Source organism: Cherax quadricarinatus, chromosome 67 (assembly GCF_038502225.1).
Source record: "Cherax quadricarinatus isolate ZL_2023a chromosome 67, ASM3850222v1, whole genome shotgun sequence".
NCBI lineage: Eukaryota > Metazoa > Arthropoda > Malacostraca > Decapoda > Parastacidae > Cherax > Cherax quadricarinatus.
In genome coordinates this window covers 18,755,562-18,774,967 of record NC_091358.1, presented here as the reverse complement: position 1 = coordinate 18,774,967, position 19,406 = coordinate 18,755,562, and the positions used below count along the sequence as shown (strand labels likewise).

At 44.9% G+C, this 19,406-nt stretch overlaps 1 protein-coding gene across 1 annotated transcript in view; it reads right to left on the bottom strand.

Moving 5' to 3' along the window:
* Positions 1-19,406, bottom strand: part of LOC128699674 (15-hydroxyprostaglandin dehydrogenase [NAD(+)]) — a 281,913-nt gene that overhangs the window by 191,796 nt on the left and 70,711 nt on the right. The window contains exon 2 of the mRNA XM_053792426.2: positions 2,143-2,248. Coding sequence (XP_053648401.2) covers positions 2,143-2,235 — 93 coding nt within the window. The 5' untranslated portion in view covers positions 2,236-2,248. The remainder of the gene's footprint in view (positions 1-2,142; positions 2,249-19,406) is intronic.

Genomic DNA, 19,406 nt, shown 5'->3' with positions numbered 1-19,406 from the left:
ACTCATCACCTATCAGAACTAAGGGACTCATCACCTATCAGAACTAAGGGACTCATCACCTTCTATCAGAACTAAGGGACTCATCACCTATCAGAACTAAGGGACTCATCACCTATCAGAACTAAGGGACTCATCACCTATCAGAACTAAGGGACTCATCACCTATCAGAACTAAGGGACTCATCACCTATCAGAACTAAGGGACTCATCGCCTATCAGAACTAAGGGATTCATCACCTATCAGAACTAAGGGACTCATCACCTATCAGAACTAAGGGACTCATCACCTTCTATCAGAACTAAGGGACTCATCACCTTCTATCAGAACTAAGGGACTCATCACCTTCTATCAGAACTAAGGGACTCATCACCTTCTATCAGAACTAAGGGACTCATCACCTTCTATCAGAACTAAGGGACTCATCACCTTCTATCAGAACTAAGGGACTCATCACCTTCTATCAGAACTAAGGGACTCATCACCTTCTATCAGAACTAAGGGACTCATCACCTTCTATCAGAACTAAGGGACTCATCACCTTCTATCAGAACTAAGGGACTCATCACCTTCTATCAGAACTAAGGGACTCATCACCTTCTATCAGAACTAAGGGACTCATCACCTATCAGAACTAAGGGACTCATCACCTTCTATCAGAACTAAGGGACTCATCACCTATCAGAACTAAGGGACTCATCACCTATCAGAACTAAGGGACTCATCACCTATCAGAACTAAGGGACTCATCACCTTCTATCAGAACTAAGGGACTCATCACCTATCAGAACTAAGGGATTCATCACCTATCAGAACTAAGGGACTCATCACCTATCAGAACTAAGGGACTCATCACCTATCAGAACTAAGGGACTCATCACCTATCAGAACTAAGGGACTCATCACCTATCAGAACTAAGGGACTCATCACCTATCAGAACTAAGGGACTCATCACCTATCAGAACTAAGGGACTCATCACCTATCAGAACTAAGGGATTCATCACCTATCAGAACTAAGGGATTCATCACCTATCAGAACTAAGGGATTCATCACCTATCAGAACTAAGGGATTCATCACCTATCAGAACTAAGGGATTCATCACCTATCAGAACTAAGGGACTCATCACCTATCAGAACTAAGGGATTCATCACCTATCAGAACTAAGGGACTCATCACCTATCAGAACTAAGGGATTCATCACCTTCTATCAAGATCAAGGAACTGAACACTATAAATTATCTCTCCACTTTCTCACTGCCTCTGTTATGTAAGTCACCGCAGCATCACTGCCTCTGTTATGTAAGTCACCGCAGCATCAATGCCTCTTATGTAAGTCACCGCAGCATCACTGCCTCTGTTATGTAAGTCACCGCAGCATCACTGCCTCTGTTATGTAAGTCACCGCAACATCACTGCCTCTGTTATGTAAGTCACCGCAACATCACTGCCTCTGTTATGTAAGTCACCGCAACATCACTGCCTCTGTTATGTAAGTCACCGCAGCATCACTGCCTCTGTTATGTAAGTCACCGCAACATCACTGCCTCTGTTATGTAAGTCACCGCAGCATCACTGCCTCTGTTATGTAAGTCACCGCAGCATCACTGCCTCTTATGTAAGTCACCGCAGCATCACTGCCTCTGTTATGTAAGTCACCGCAGCATCACTGCCTCTGTTATGTAAGTCACCGCAGCATCAATGCCTCTGTTACATAAGTCACCGCAGCATCACTGCCTCTGTAAGTGCAGCATCTGTCTGTTACATCACTGCCTCTTATGTAAGTCAGCAACATCACTGCCTCTGTTACATAAGTCACCGCAGCATCACTGCCTCTGTTATGTAGGTCACCGCAGCATCACTGCCTCTGTTATGTAAGTCACCACAGCATCACTGCCTCTGTTATGTAAGTCACCGCAACATCACTGCCTCTTATGTAAGTCACCGCAGCATCACTGCCTCTGTTATGTAAGTCACCGCAGCATCACTGCCTCTGTTATGTAAGTCACCGCAGCATCACTGCCTCTGTTATGTAAGTCACCGCAACATCAGCTTACGTAATCATGTTGCGCAACCGAAATGTTTCAGCAATAAATATGACAAATTCTGCACGTGTTATTTATCAACAAGAAACACACTGACCTTGGCTCCTTTGGCAAGAAGAGTCTCAGCAAATGCTCGACCCAGGCCTCGAGCAGCGCCTGTTATGATAACAACACTACCAGCAATCTGCATACCGCCGCCGCCCCTGTACGTGCAATACAACATAACATTAGTACATGTGAACTAGAAAATATACATCGAGAGGTGTATAAATGAAGAATTGTATGCACAATTCAAGATATTTATTGAGGAAACCTATCGTTTCGAGAGGCTTCGTCAGTTCAAGAGGTGAAGCACTCTGTGTATACAAGCTCAGAGCTTTTCTTAATGGTAATGAACAGGTAACATACAGCCTCAAAGACTCTATAACCATTAACCATCCAACATAATGAAGCACTGCGGTAGGCCTATTGGCCCCAGAAATTTCTAGAGAAGCATCTGGAGCTAAGGAAGAGATAGTAGGGTCCCAGGTGGTGCCGTTGATACAGATAGGGCACAGAAACTGTGTGTAAATTCACAGAAGTTCTGTCTGTAAAATCACAGACGTTCTGTCTGTAAAGTCCCACACAAGTAATCTTCGAGTCCTGCCAGGGCAGCAGGCGAGTACATTGGGGTTCTAGGTAATAAAATCGAAGTTCTCTGTCTTGGAAGGGCATAGGGGTGTAAGGCTTCTGTTGTTTAATTAACAAATCGAGACAAATCTTCCTTTGAGGAAGACATATCAGCACGAAACTGCTTAAAGCCTGGAAAGATAAACACAAATGCCGTGAAATCCGATCCTTTATTGACAATGTTTCGCCCGTACAGTGGGCTTCGTTGATAAAGAATCGCATTATATTGCATTTGTATTTATATTTTCCATCGTGTTGGTATTTTATATCTTTGATCTACAATGTTTAAAGCCTGTTACAAGAAACTTCTAAGTAGGATACAAGAATGTTGATATTTTGAGGCTGAGCCGAGGAGGCTTTCTGACGTTATCTCATAGAAAGCAGTTACTGGAATGGTCCATATGAAACTGAGCAGAGGACACCTACACTTCACTTACCAAGACTTGAGGAAAGATGAATATTTTAGGCTAATTGGAAAGGCGTTCTGAAGTTCTAGACGAAAACCCAAGTGGTGATTCATGGAAGAGAAGATCAGTGTAGCTAACAATGTTCAGCCTTGGTCTTACAATACTTAAGGATTCTCATATCGCGTGAAAAATGAAATCGCTGTAAAACTCATTAAATAGAAAATACTTGTAGTTAAGATACTCCCTAGAACGCTGGCGGGAGAGATACATGATCATATACACTTGGAAAATCCTAGAGGGATTAGCACCAAACTTGCACACGAAAATCACTCCCTATGAAAGCAACAGACTTGGCAGACGATACACCATCCCCCCAATGAAAAGCAGGGGTGTCACTAGCACGATAAGAGACAATACAATAAGTGTCAGGGACCCAAGACCGTTCAATTGCCTTCCAGCACACGTAAGGGGGATAACCTGGCTGTCTTCAAGCAGGCACTGGTCAAGCACCTAAAGTCAGTACCTGACCAGCCTACCTATGATTCGTACGTCGGTTTGCGTGCGGCCAACAGTAACAGCTTGGTTGATCAGGCTCTTATCCACCACGAGGCCTGGTCACAGACCGAGCCGCGGGGGAGTTGACCCCCAGAACTCTCTCCAGGTATACTCCAGGTATATATTAGCCCTTTAGGGTTGGCAATTTTAAATTTTCATTGCACAAAATGAAAGGCAAGTATTTTTTAATAAAACCCATCATTACTAAAAGTTTGAAGTCTATCAGAAAACACATTCTGCAGTAACTGCACTTATCAAATGATTCCTTCTTTTAACAATTTCATTAAAATTTCGAGTTTGCACCAATTATTTTAAACTTATGGGCTGTCGCCCTTAATAAATGCTTCAAAACGTCAATATTTCGATGATATATTGACAAATAAATATAACTATACAATAAAAAATAAAATTTGTACTAATGAGAATGTAAGTCATAATTATATTGGAAGACAAACCAGGGATAAATATCTGATGACGACCACAAGAAGCGTCCTCCAGTTAACACAGGATTCTCAGAGTTATAAATTAATTCAGTACTATGAAAAATATGACGACTTACAAACTAAACTTTATGAGTTCTATTCTGGCTATAAGATGCATTAACCATTATATATTGAAGCCAATTGGAAAAGGTAAACTCGGTATATAACTTTATTTTAACAAAAATAAAAAACTCGTAATTTTACTATTATAATCTGAGAAAGTAATAAACCGACAAGGGTCATACAGCGGTGCGGGGCAGTACCTAGGGCGGGGCAGTACCTAGGGCGGGGCAGTACCTAGGGCGGGGCAGTACCTAGGGCGGGGCAGTACCTAGGGCGGGGCAGTACCTAGGGCGGGGCAGTACCTAGGGCGGGGCAGTACCTAGGGCGGGGCAGTACCTAGGGCAGAGGTTATAACCAGCTAGGTGGAGAGGGGAGCAGAGGTGAGGGATGGAAGGGAGATGTACAATGTGTCAAAGCTCGTATAATATGGCAGTTGCCGACAAAAAGTCAAAAAGTGTTTGGGAGTCAAAGACGGCGTCGTTGGAGGTAAATCCTGCGAGCTCGCTGGTAAGTCGGGCAATCGACAAGGAAGTGAAGAACCGAAATAGGGCCCTGACAAACCTCACAATGAGGAACAGGGCGTCTATCTTTGAGATACCCATGGGTTAGGCGTGTATGACCAAAGCAGAGCCGGGAGAGTGCAGTCTCTCGAGAATGGCAATGGTGGAAGGAAGATGGCCACACGCCTAAAAGTGGTTTAATTGAGAGCAATTTGTTACGGCGTATGCCCGACCACCGTTGTTGCCAACAGCAGCGGAGACGGGCAGAAATGACTGGAAAATAGTCCCTGTATGGAATACCCCTATAAGAAACTGGAAGATCACGCACCACTGACCGCGCAGCAGCAGCATCCTGTTCATTGCCCTACACACCAATGCGACCAGGAACCCAGCAGGAAACGACAGCTATATTATTGCTAGCCATGCAGCACAACCATTGTTGAATGCGGACTAATGTATGAGGGGAGTCGAATTGTTTAATGGCTTGTAAAGCACTGAAGGAATCCGAAACGATCACGAATGACGGAGGAGACATATATGAAATACAAAGAAGCGCTATGAGGATGGCACACAACTCTGCAGTAAAAACACTGGCTGAGTCCAACAAGTGATCTCGGACAACGTCATCAGGGAAAACTGCCGTAAACCCAACACCATCAGCAGTTGTAGAACTATCTGTATGCACAATGTTATGAGTATGTGACCGGAAGTGCTCGAGATAAAGAGAGCGAGTGGTAGCAGGCGTAGGAAAGAAAGCTTTGGCGCACGATAGTGTGGGGGGCAGACATGAACTGTTGGAACTTCCCAAAGGGGAAGAGAAAAGGCAGACGCTAAATGAACGTACAAGGGGGACAACTGGAAAGAATATCGGAGTGAGTGAACGTGAAGAGTAAACGGTCGGAGTAGGCAGGGGCATCAAACAAACAGTGGGGTCCTACTAATGTCTGAGACTAACCTATACGTGGAAGGAACACGAAGATCATGTGCACAGACAAAATAGCGAAGACAGTGAGCATCACGTCGTTCAGCTAGGGAAAGAACATTCGCCTCTGCATATAGGATTTCCACTGGGGATGAACGAAAGGCACCAAGGCACAGATGGAGACCTTGGTGATGAATGGGATCTAACTTGGAAAGAGTTGCAGGAGAGGCTGCAGAACAGACTTGGTCACCATAATCTAGCTTGGACAAGACTAGAGTGGAATGCAAACGGAGGAGAGTGCGACGACCTGCTCCCCATTAACGATGTGCAAGAACCTTAAGGAGATTTAGCCGACCATGGCAACTTGTCTTTAAAGAAGAAATGTGAGGTCTCCACGTCAGCCGGCGATCAAAGAGCAGGCCCAGAAACTTGACCGTATCACATGCCGGAATACGTGAACTGTGTAAGTACAATTGAATATCTGGAACAATCGGACGTCTAGTGAAGGTACTGATTTGGATTTTGTACTAGAAAATTTAAAGCCATCACCCGACTCCTCCTACCCATCATCCGACTCCTCTTACCCATCACCCGACTCCTCCTACCCATCACCCGACTCCTCCTACCCATCACCCGACTTATGACGGAACTGACCTCATCTTTCAAACACTAATTTCTGTACGAGTGTACTAACTGAAATAATTTCTACGACATTTCAACAATTTCCTAAAAAATTAGCTTACTGCTTAGAATATAAATACGTACGTGTATATCGGAGATGGGTCAAGTATCGGTATCAGCCATTTTTACGTCATCAGTGTCGGTTAACAGCCGATACCAGCTAATGATTTTTTAAGTGTTAAAATTACATGTCTCCTTAAAAATATTAACATTAACACTTTACCTCACGATTGTGAGAGTTACTCATACACTGTCTCACACACACACACACACACACAATCAGTGAAGAGGCGGGGCCAGGAGCTGAGTCTCGACCCCTGCAACCACAATTAGGCGAGTACAATTAGGTGAGTACACACACACACACACACACACACACACACACACACACACTCAGACTCACAAGTGTCCTTGTTTGCAGACGATGTGAAGTTAATGAGAAGAATCAAATCGGATGAGGATCAGGCAGGACTACAAAGAGACCTGGACAGGCTACAAGCCTGGTCCAGCAACTGGCTCCTTGAGTTTAACCCTGCCAAATGCAAAGTCATGAAGATTGGGGAAGGGCAAAGAAGACCACAGACACAATATAGTCTAGATGGCCAAAGACTGCAAACCTCACTAAAGTAAAAAGGTCTTGGGCTAAATATAACACCATGCATATCTCCTGAGGCGCACATCAATCAGATAACTGCTGCAGCATACGGGCATCTGGCAAACCTACAGATAGCATTCCGATACCTCAGTAAGGAATCGTTCAAGACTCTGTATACCATTTACGTCAGGCCCATACTGGAGTATGCAGCACCAGTTTGGAATCCACACCTAGTCAAGCAGGTCAAGAAATTAGACAAAGTGCAAAAGTTTGCAACAAGACTAGTCCCAGAGCTACGGGGATTGTCCTATGAAGAAAGGTTGAGGGAAATCGGCCTGACGACACTGGAGGACAGGAGGGTCAGGGGAGACGTGATAACGACATATAAAATACTGCGCGGAATAGACAAGGTGGACAAAGACGGGATGCTCCAGAAATGGGACACAGAAACAAGAGGTCACAATTGGAAGTTGAAGACTCAGATGAATCAAAGGGATGTTAGGAAGTATTTCTTCAGCCATAGAGTAGTCAGGCCGTGGAATAGCCTAGAAAGTGACGTAGTGGAGGCGGGAACCATACATAGTTTTAAGGCGAGGTATGATAAAGCTCATGGAGCAGGGAGAGAGAGGACCTAGTAGCAATCAGTGAAGAGGCGGGGCCAGGAGCAATGACTCGACCCCTGCAACCACAAATAGGTGAGTACACACACACACGCGCGCGCGCGCACACACACACACACACACACACACACACACACACACACACACACACACACACACACACACACACACACACACATATACAACAGGCCTAGTGTCTAATCGACATGTGCCTAGGACAAAATGGTAACTAACACACAGTTTGAACCCGCGCCGGGTCAAGCACGTTAAGAAATTAGAGAAAGTGCAAAGGTTCGCGACAAGGTTAGTTCCAGAGCTAAAGGGAATGCCCTACGAAGAAAGGTTAAGGGAAATCGGCCTGACGACACTGGAGGATAGGATGGTTCCGGGATGGAATAGACAAGGTAGACAGAGATGTTCCAGAGATGGGACACAAAAACAAGGGGTCACTCTTGGAAGCTGAAGACTCATCTGAGTCACAGGGATGTTAGGAAGTATTTCTTCAGTCACAGAGTGGTCAGGAAGTGAAACAGTCTGGCGAGTGATGTTGTGGAGGCAGGAAACGTACATAGCTGTAAGACGAGGCATGATAAAGCTTATGGAGCAGGGAGAGAGAGGACCTAGTAGCGTTCAGTGAAGAGGCGGGGCCAGGTTAGGTTAGGTTAGGTAAGGTTCGTCAGGAAACAGGGGCCGAGTCTCGTCCCCTGCAACTACAATTAGGTGAATTAGGTGAGTACACGAACGCGCACACGTACACATACAAACACGCACGTCACGTCTGACACTCCGCTGCCAGATGTGACCTACAAATCACCTTTTTATGGTAGCATATGGTGTGATAAGCATTGTTCCTGCATCACTAGTAGCTAAGAGTCATCAACCTTACCTCTGGAGAGTTGACTATCACATACAGAGAACATAGCATTTAGTAAAGAAGAGAATCTGGTTAGGAAAGTGTGGGTAGCCACATGTTAGGGTCGAGAGCTGGAGGCCTCAGGTCAAAGCCACATACATACACACTAATGTAAAGGAATGTTGCTGCTAAATGTTTCAGGCCTCTGCATTAGCAAGAATTGAACTAGGGTACCCTAGGATAACCAAACGCCAGACAAAGTGACTTTCTTGTACTGATAGTGTTATTTTAATGTTGTCACGTATGTGACAACACACACACACACACACACACACACACACACACACACACACACACACACACACACACACACACACACACACACACACACCTATTTCCATATCACCGACCAAAAACACACACACACACACACACACACACACACAAAACCCCACACAAACTCATGCGCACACACACACGCACAAATCTAAAATGCATGTGCACACACACACACGCATGCAAACATGCATGAACACGCGTACGGACACACGTGATGATAGCAGTGATGTATGACCCACCAATGAATAGCAGGAGGCCAAGACAAGAGTATGATGAGTGCAACAGAGCAATGGTGGATACACTAGCTGAAGTGGCAAGGAGGGCTCATGTTGGTAGGACAAAATTATTCATAATGGAGGATTTCAATCATAAAGAGATTGACTGGGAAAACCTAGAGACACATAGGGGATCAGAAACGTGGAGGGTTCAGATGTTAGAGACTGTATTAGAGAACTTCATGCACCAACATGTTAGGGATACAACCAGAGAGAGAGGAGAGGATGTTGCAACAAGGCTGGAGCTCATTATCACCATGAATAGTTCTGACATAGGGGATATCACTCATGAAGGATCCCTTGGTGCTAATGATCACAATGTCCTGAGTTTTGAATACCTTGTAGAGTTAACAATGGAGAATGCAGCAGCACGAGAAGGACGAGAGAAGCCAAACTTCAAAGAAGGGAACTACATAGGAATGAGAAGATTCCTTCATGAAGTGCAGTGAGAAAGAGAACTAGAGGGAAAGACAGTCAATGAAATGATGGAACTTGTGATCACTAAGTGCAGGGAGGCAGAGGAGAAGTTCATACCAATGGTTAACAGAAAAAAAATGGTAAGACCAGAGTGAGCCCATGGTTTAACTGGAGGTGTAAAAAGGCCAAAGCCAAGTGTGCTAGAGAATGGAAAAAGTATAGATTGTAAAGGACTCAAGAAAACAAGGATTTGAGCAGAAGAACCAGAAAGGAGATAAGGAGAGAGGCCCAGAGGTAATACGAGAACACAGCATAAAAAAACAAATTTGAACCAAAGTTGTTATACAGTCACATTAGGAGAAAGACAACAGTCAAAGGCCAGGTAATCAGTGAGAGGAAAGAAGGAGGGGAGCTCACGAAGAGTGACCAGGAAGTATGTTATGAACTTAACACAAGATTTAGAGAAGTATTCACAATAGAGACTAAAATGTTTCCAGAAAACCATGGAGGTAAGGTGCACCAGCAGGTGCTGGACACAATACACATAACCAAGGAGGAGGTGAAGAAGCTGCTAGGTGAACTAGACACCTCAAAGGCCCAGATAACATGTCTCCATTGATCTCGAGAGAGGGAGCAGAGGAAGTGTGTGTGCCAGTAGCAGCAAGCTTCAATAAAGCTACTGAAACAAGGCAATTGCCTGAGGCAAGGAAGACAGCAAGTGTACTTCTAATTTTTACCGAGACAGACAGCGTTAAACTACAGACCAGTGTCAATGACTTGTAAAGTCATGGAAAAGATAATCAGGAAAAGAGTGGTGGAGCTCATTGATAGGATTGGGTTTATAGATGACAATCAGCATGGTTTCAGAGATGGGAAATCCTGTGTTACAAATCTACTTGAGTTCTACGATAAGATAACAGAAGTAAGACAGGAGAGAGACGGATGAGTAGCTTGCATCTTTTTGGACTGCAAGAAGGCTTTTGACAATACCACACAGGAGACTGATATAAAAATTGGAGGAGCAGGCAGGAATTGTTGGGAAAGTACTGCAATGGATCAGGGAATAGCTGACAGGAAGGAAACAACGAGTGTTGGTAAATGATGAAGTGTCAGAGTGGGCGCATGTGTCGAGTGGGGTTCCACAAGGGACAGAAATAGGTCCGGTGCTGTTTCTTGTATACGTGAATTACATAATGGAAGGAATAAATTGAGAAGTGTCGCTGTTCGCTGATGATGTGTAACTGATAAGGAGAATACAAGCGGGAGAGGATCAACTAAAATTACAGGGGGATTTGGACAGACTACAAGACTGGTCCGACAAATGACTCCTGGAGTTTAACCACAGTAAGTGTAAAGTCATGAAGATTGGGGAAGGCCAAAGAAGACCGCAGAAGGAGTACAGGTTAGGTGATCAATGGCTGCAAACGTCACTTAAAGAAAAGGATCTTGGGGTAAGCATTATAACGAACATATCCCATCAGTCAAATAACTGTTGCAGCATATTGGTGCTTGGCAAACCCTAGAATAGCATTTCGGCATCTGAGTAAGGAGTAATTCACGATACTGTACACCATGTACGTCAGGCCTATACTGAAATATGCAGCACCAATATGGAACCCTACTTTGTCAAACACTTCAGGAAATAGGAGAAAGTCCAAAAGTTTGCAACAAGATTAGTACCGGAACTGAGAGGTATGTCTGACGAGGAGAGGTTAAGGGAACTCTTCCTGATGACACTTGAGGATAGGAGGGAGAGGGAGGACATGATAATGACATATAAAATACTCAGAGGAATTGACAAGGTGGACAGGGCTCGAGTGCTTCAGAGATGGGACACAGGAACAAGGGGCCATAACTGGAAGTTGAGAACCCAGATGAATCATAGGGATGCTAGGAAGTATTTCTTTGCCTTAGAGTTATCAGAAAGTGGAATAATCTGGAGAGTGCAGTGCAGGCATATTCCATACATACCTTTAAGAAGAGGTATGATATAGCTCATGGAGCAGGGAGAGAGACTTATTAGCGGCCAATGTAGAGGCGGGGACAGAAGCTATGACTCGCCCCCTGGAACCACATGTAGATGAGTACATATAGGTGAGTACTTACATATACACACACACACACACACACACACACACACACACACACACACACACACACACACAGGAGAGGAGAGATAGGGGAAGACATGATAATGACATAAATACTGAGATGAATTGACAAGGTGGACAGAGACAGAATGTTTCAGAGATGGGACACAGCAACAAGGGGACACAGTTGGAAATTGAAGACACAGATGAATCACAGGTATGTTAGGAAGTATTTCTTCAGTCACGGAGTAGTCAGGAAGTGGAATAGTTTGGGAAGCGATGTAGTGGAGGCAGGATCCATACATAGCTTTAAGCAGAAGTATGATAAAGCACATAGTGCAGGGAGAGCGACCCAGTAGCGGCCAGTGAAGAGGCGGGGCCAGGAGCTACGACTCGACCACTGCAACCACAACTAGGCGAGTACAACTAGGTAAGTACACACACACACACACAAGCGTATAATCGACAACCAGCACGGTTTCAGGGAAGGAAAATCCTGTGTCACAAACCTACTGGAGTTTTATGACAAGGTGACAGAAGACATGAGGGAGAGAGAGGGGTGGATAGATTGCATTTTCTTGGACTGCAAGAAGGCCGACGACACAGTTCCTCACAAGACGTTAATGCTAAAGCTAGAGGATCAGGCACACATAACAGGAAAGGCACTACAATGGATCAGAGAATATCTGACAGGGAGGCAACAACGAGTCATGGTACGTGGCACGGTGTCAGTGTGGGGGCCTGTGGCAAGCAGGGATCCACAGGGATCAGTCCAAGTGTCGTGGGGGTTCGGAAGGAGATATGATGGTTGAAGGTAAACACACTTGTTGGATGGTAACGCTATATATTTGTCACACTGTGGTAAGGGAAGGGGCCCAGCCTGCCGTGTTACTTCCTACTTGTATGTCTAAGCATGGACTGAGGGCGAGGCAGAGCGTCCCACTAACTCATGCGCATCCCGTGACGTCATACAGTCACTAGACATAAGGATCTTCTATATAAACACATGGATGGTACTATGATACAACTAAGCTATACAACTCATGTAAGAAGGAGAATCAAATCGGTCGAGGATCAGACACGACTACAAAGAGACCTGGACAGGCTTCAAGCCTGGTCCAGAAACTGGCTCCTTGAATTTAACCTTGCCAAATGCAAAGTCATGAAGATCGGGGAAGGACAAAGAAGACCGTAGACAGAGTATAGTCTAGGTGGCCAAAGACTGCAAACCTCACTCAAGAAAAAAGATTCTGGGGTGTATAATACCGAGCACATCTCCTGAGGCACGCATGAAACAGATAACTGCTGCAGCATACGGGTGCCTGGCAAACCTAAGGATAGCATTCCTATACACTAGTAAGGAATCGTTCAAGAGACTATACACCATACACGTCAGGCCCATACTGGAGTATGCAGCAACAGTTTGGAATCCACACCTGGTCAAGCACGTCAAGAAATTAGAGAAAGTGCAAAGGTTTCCAACAAGACTAGTCCCTGAGCTAAGGGGATTGTCCAACGAAGATAGGTTAAGGGAAATTGGACTGACGACACTGGAAGACAGGAGGGTTAGGGAAGACATGATAATGACATATAGAATACTGTGCAGAATAGAGAAGGTGAACAAAGACAGGATGTTCCAGAGATGGAACACAGAAACAAAGGACCACAATTGGAAGTTGAAGACTCAGATAAGTCAAATGGATGTTAGGAAGTATTTCTTCAGTCCTAGAGTTGTCAGGCAGTGAAATAGCCTAGAAAGTGACGTAGTGGAGGCTGGAACCATACATAGTTTTAAGACGAGGTTTGATAAAGCTCATGGAGCAGGGAGAGAGAGGACCTAGTAGCAAGCAGTGAAGAGGCGGGGCCAGGAGCTATGACTCGACCCCTGGAACCAGAAATAGGCGAGTACACACATGCCTACACACAAAGTGCAAAGGTTTGCAACAAGACTATTGCTGGAGTTAGCGTGCATGCCCTACAAGGAGAGGTTAAGGGAAAGCCACCTGACGACACTGATGGACAGGAGGGACAAGGGGGACATTATTACAATATATAAAATACTGAGAGGAATCGACAAGGTGGACAGGGACAGGATGTTTCAGAGAAGGGACACATCAATAAAGGGTCGTAATTGGAAGTTGAAGACTCAGATGAGTCACAGGGATGTTATGAAGTATTTCTTCAGTCACAGAGTTGTCAGGAAGTGGAATAGTCTGGAAAGGGAGGCGGTGGAGGCAGGATCCATTCATAGCTTTAAGAAGAGGTATGATAAAGCTCACAGAGCAGGGAGGGAGTGACATAGTAGCAAGCGGTGAAGAGGCAGGGCCAGGATCTATGACTCAACCACTGCAACCAAAATTAGATGAATACATTAGGTGAGTACATATGCATGCACACTACAAAACCTAGCTCCTTATAAATAAATAATGGGGCCCCAGAGGGGAAGTTGAAGACTCAGGGAACCAGAGGAAGATGGGTTTGGAAAATGATAATGGATATAAGAGCTATCGGAACAGGAATGGTAAAGCAAACTAGGCGAGCTCACTGCGAAAATGGAGAAAAGAATGGAGGCAGATAAGCAGCAGCAGTCATGAGTTGAAGCTGCAGAAGCCAAGATACAGGTCCTAGAAGAGGAAGTAAACACAGGGCCAACAACAAGAGAAGATACGGCATCCAAGGCAGGTACACAGTATTAAATGAAGGGTCCATAGGAAATGGCAGAGACAAGACTTACATTGACACCCTATCAGGTCACCAGGCAAGATCAAGAAATAAAAGGGGCATGATGTTGGGCACAGGGACATGGTAAGTGTGGGCAGAGAAGTATGTAGAGAGGGTGACAGGTCCTGGAACAGAAGCACAACCATGCCACCAAGAGATACAGGACATAATAAGGGAGGCAGTGGCTATGTACAAATGGGAACCAGAGATTAGCAGGGAAAAGCAATTGGAGGAGGAGAGGGAGAGGTCATTTATTCATGGGCTTCAGGAGATTGAAAGGAGGATATATGATGATAGAAGAAAGAAAAACAAGAGACTGAAAAACCATCAAACAAGAGAGGTTGACATGCATGAGTTAATAAATTTTCAGAGAATAGGGGAGCACTCGAAGGGGTGAACTCAGTTAAACAGATTTTTCAAGACAGAAATGGTGAGGGAAAGGATCCTGCAGCAGAAACCACGGCTAAAGGAATCAATGAAATACCAAAGGGTGTTCCTAGACTGTGACAGAACGAGAACAGAGTGACAGCAACTGAGAGAAAAGACACAGACAAAAAGAGGCAAGAAAGCGAGACACTGCTAGATTTTGTAGAGGACAACCGGAGTTGAGTGGAGACAAGTGCAGATACCCACAGAACCACCCTTAGAACCCCACAGCTAAAAATACTATCCGAATCCAAACCACACTCCACACCCACCCCATACTACATTGCAGAATCACATAGCACTGCCAGGTCCCCCACTTCCCCACAACCCCACAAATTATAGTATTGATGAAACTGAAGGTATGGTACACCAACGCTGATGGAATATCAAGTAGGAAGAGTGGCTTGAAAGATTCAGGCATCACCATACACCATAGTTCTCACAGAAACCATGCTCACAGGAATGATAACAGACGCCATCTTTCCAACAGGATATCAGATCCTAAGGAAAGAGAGGGAACAGAGGGGGTGGAGGAATGGCACTGCTCATCATAAAACAACGGAATTTTCAGGAGCTGGAGAGGAGACAGAGGAGAAGCAGGGCTGTACATAATAGGAACACTTTAGATTGTAGGTCACAAGGTGGTGATTGCAGTGATGTATTACCCTCCACAGAATAACAGGAGGCCAAGGCAAGAATACGATGAGAGTAAGAGAGCAATGGCTGACACGCTGGCTGAAGTGACCAAAAGGGTCCATGTGGGCAGGGCAGAGTTACTTAGTGATTGTGGGTGACTTCAATCACATAGAAACTGACTGGAAAAACCTGGAGCCAATGGAAGCTCTAAAACGTGGAGAGCCTCACGCATCAACACATAAGCGACACCTCCAGAGAGAGAGGATAGGACAAACCAACAAGACTGGATCTAACATTCACTTTGAATAGTACAGATACTGAGGACATAACACATGAAAGACCCCTCGGGGCTAGTGATCACGCTTTTCTGAGCTTCGAATACAAAGTTGAGTTACAAGTGGAGAGGGAAGCAGGAAGGGCAGGACCAATGACGCCAGATTAAAAAAGAAGGGATATACAGGCATGAGGAATTTCCTGCACGAGATTCACTGGGACAAAAAACTGGCAGGGAGATAAGTAAATGAGATCAAGGAATATGTGGCAATATGCAAGAAGTAGAAGAGAGGTATGTACCCAAGGGCAACAGAAATAATGAGAAGGGCAGGATGAGCCCTTGGCTCACCCTAAGGGTGCTAGAGAATGGAAGAAGTATAGAAGGCAAAGACGTAGCAGAATAAGGAGAACCAGAAATGAATGAGTTCAGGTAAGGAGGGAGACCCAACGACAATACAAAAATGATATAGCAACGAAAACCAAGTCTGACCCGAATCTCCTGTACAGTCATATCAGGAGGAAAACAACAGTCATGAACCAGGTAATCAGGCTGAGGAAGGAAAAAGGAGCTCAACATGAGATTCAAAGAAGTATGCACAGAGGAGACTGAAAGGACTCGAAAAGACAGAATGGTGGGGTACACAACGATCTTCAACATATCTATAGAAACAGGGTGACTACCTGAAATGTGGAAGACAGCAATTGTAGTCCCAATTTTTAAAAGAGGACACAGACATGCATTATTAAACTACAGACCAGTGTCACTGACAGGTATAGTATACAAAGTCAAGGAGAAGATTATCAAGAGAAGAGTGGTGGAGCACCTAGAAAGGAATGAGCTTATCAACGACAACCAGCAAGGATTCAGGGATGGGAAATCCTGTGTCACAAACCTACTGGATTTCTATGACAAGGTGAAAGCAGTAAGACAAGAGAGACAGAGGGGTGGGTAGATTGCGTTTTCTTGGACTGTAAGAAAGCTTTTGACACAGTTCTACACAAAATTTTAGTGCAAAAGCTGGACGACCAAGCAGGTATAACAGGGAAGGCACTGCAATGGATCAGAGAATACCTGATATTAAGGCATACATTGTACGTGACGAAGCGTCAGAGTGGGCGCCTGTGACGAGCGGTGTTCCACAGGGGTCAGTTCTAGGTCCACTGCTGTTTTTAGTATATGGGATTGACATGATGGAAGGAATTGATCCAGAAGAGCAAAGAAAACCACAGACTGAGTATAGTTTAGGGGGCCAGAGACCACATACCTCACTCAAGGAAAAGGATCTTCAGGTGAGTATAACACCGAGCACATCTCCCGAGGAGCACATCAACCTAATAACTTCTGCAGCCTATGGGCGCTTGGCAAACCTAAGAATAGTGTTCTGACATCTCAGTAAGGAATCGTTCAGGACTATGTACACTGTGTACGTCAGTGCTATGTTGGAGTTTGGAACTCACACCTCGCCAAGCACGTCAAGAAAGTAGAGAAAGTGCAAAGGTTTGTGACGAGACTAGTCCCAGAGTTAAGGGGCATGTCCTACGAGGAGAGGTTAAGGGAAATCAACTTGACACTTAAGGAAGGAGAGATACGGGGGATGTGATAACGACAATTAAAATACTGAGAGAAATCGACAAGGTGGACAGAGAGAGGATGTTCCAGAGATGGTACACAGTAACAAGGGGTCACAATTGGAAGTTAAAGACTCAGAATAGTCACAGGGATGTTATGAAGTACTTTTCAGAGTTAGCAGGAAGTGGAATAGTCTGGTAATTGATGTAGTGGAGGCAAGATCCATACATATCTTTAAGGTATGATTAAGCTAATAGAAGAGGGAGTGACCTGGTAGCGACCAATGAAGACGTGGGGCCAGAAGCTATGGATCAACTCCTTGAACCACAATTAGGTGAGCACAATTAGAGTACATGCACACACACACAGGGCCAGGAGCTATGCTAGGAGCTATGACATCACCCTTATAACAACATTTAGGTGAGTACACACACACACACCTACAGTGGGTGCAGACGTGGGTGACAAGGCTCCAAGAACCTAGTGTTTTTAAGGCGTGCAGTAACTGCTAGCAGTAATCAGTGGTAGTGACAACGTCAGTGAACAATCCTACGAGTGATAACTAAAGTTATTAGTTAAAAAAAAGTCGAGAGGAAGCCTGAAATTATTAATATTTCAAAGTGCCAAACCATTGTGGGTGTACTAGGCACTGTTGCCACACAGATTCAAACATACAAAGATCAAAGTGAGTGTGGAAGCGGGTGTTCAAGAATTACCAGTGTTTGATTAACAAGCGAAATGTGGGGCACCATAAAGTGAGTGAAAAAGTTAATAAGCAAAAGGAGAAAGGAAAAATAAAATATACAACAAGGGAAGGTGGCAGTAGTAGGCCTGCTGAGGAAGTGACGTCAAAACAAGTTGTGTGCCATTACACATATAAAGTGAAGTGTATATAATGTGAAGTGTATACTATCAAAAGTGAAAAGTGAAATTGCGTGACGGACGTGGGATGTATGAGCATATATGGTTATAAACATCATGGGTGAAGAATCTCCAAAATAGTGATTTAAGGCCTATGTACGACTACTACATCATCAGCATCTGGCAACTTGTCACCGCACCGCTGCAGCGCAAGTATTACTCCTCTATTGTCGTTTGCATGCTGGAGCTCTGGCTTCTGGTCTTGCATCACTGTTAGATACTGGTCACTCACTCCTGCTAGCTATTACCAGAATTAGAGTAGAAATAGCACTGAAGTGAAGATAGAGTTGACGAGTGCGAGGTGTAGAGAAGATTAGCGAGGGGTAGCATAGTTTTACTACTGATAGTTATTAGCAGTATGAATACTTAGGAAGCTAGGAAGTCCTCTCTCAATGTGAACAAGGAATAGGATAATACCCAGCAATAACTGATACTTAAATCCAGAAAGGGCAATAAGTGGAGAGAGTAGCATTACTAGGAAAGACAGCTGGGACTAAATCTGAGCCTACACGATAGAGAGGTATATTGGATCTTTCAACCACAACAACCCTACCCCCTAACCATCTCTCTGTCACACACACACACACACACACACACACACACACACACACACACACACACACACACACACACACAAGGGTAGACACTCATAGAAGTTTTAGACCCTAGTAGCAATTTCCACTTTTTATAACCCAGAATTACTGGTATGTATTAGCAGTATCTCCCCCTCACACCTCCCCCATACACACGAACACACACATTTATATATATACACACACACACACACCTGCACTCGGCGAATACACACACACACACACACACAAGCACACACATACACACACACATACATACACACACACACACACACACACACCACAATTAGGTGAGTGCACACACACACACCAGCAAGACCCCCGTTATCAAAGCGGTCACTTTACCCTTGGCCCTCTTTCCCCTCCCTTCCCTTCTAATCCCATACACACACACACACCTCCCCTGCTTCTAAGGGTCACTCATCCTTCTCCCCCTCCCCCCTTAATCCCATCCTTCTCTCTCCCACACATGCACACACACATACACAAGCACACATACACCAGCACATATACACTTGACACAAACACGTACTCCCCCTTCCCCTAACCACCTCTCCCCCTCACCCTAGCCACCTACCCCTCCCCCAAACCATCTAACTCCTCCCCCAAACCATCTAACCCCCTCCCCCAACTACCTCTCCCCCTCCAATAACCATCCTCCCCCTCCCCTATAACCATCCATCCCCACTCCCCCTAACCATCTATTCCTCTCCCCCTAACCACCTCTCCCCCTTCCTTCTGTGGAGCAATGGG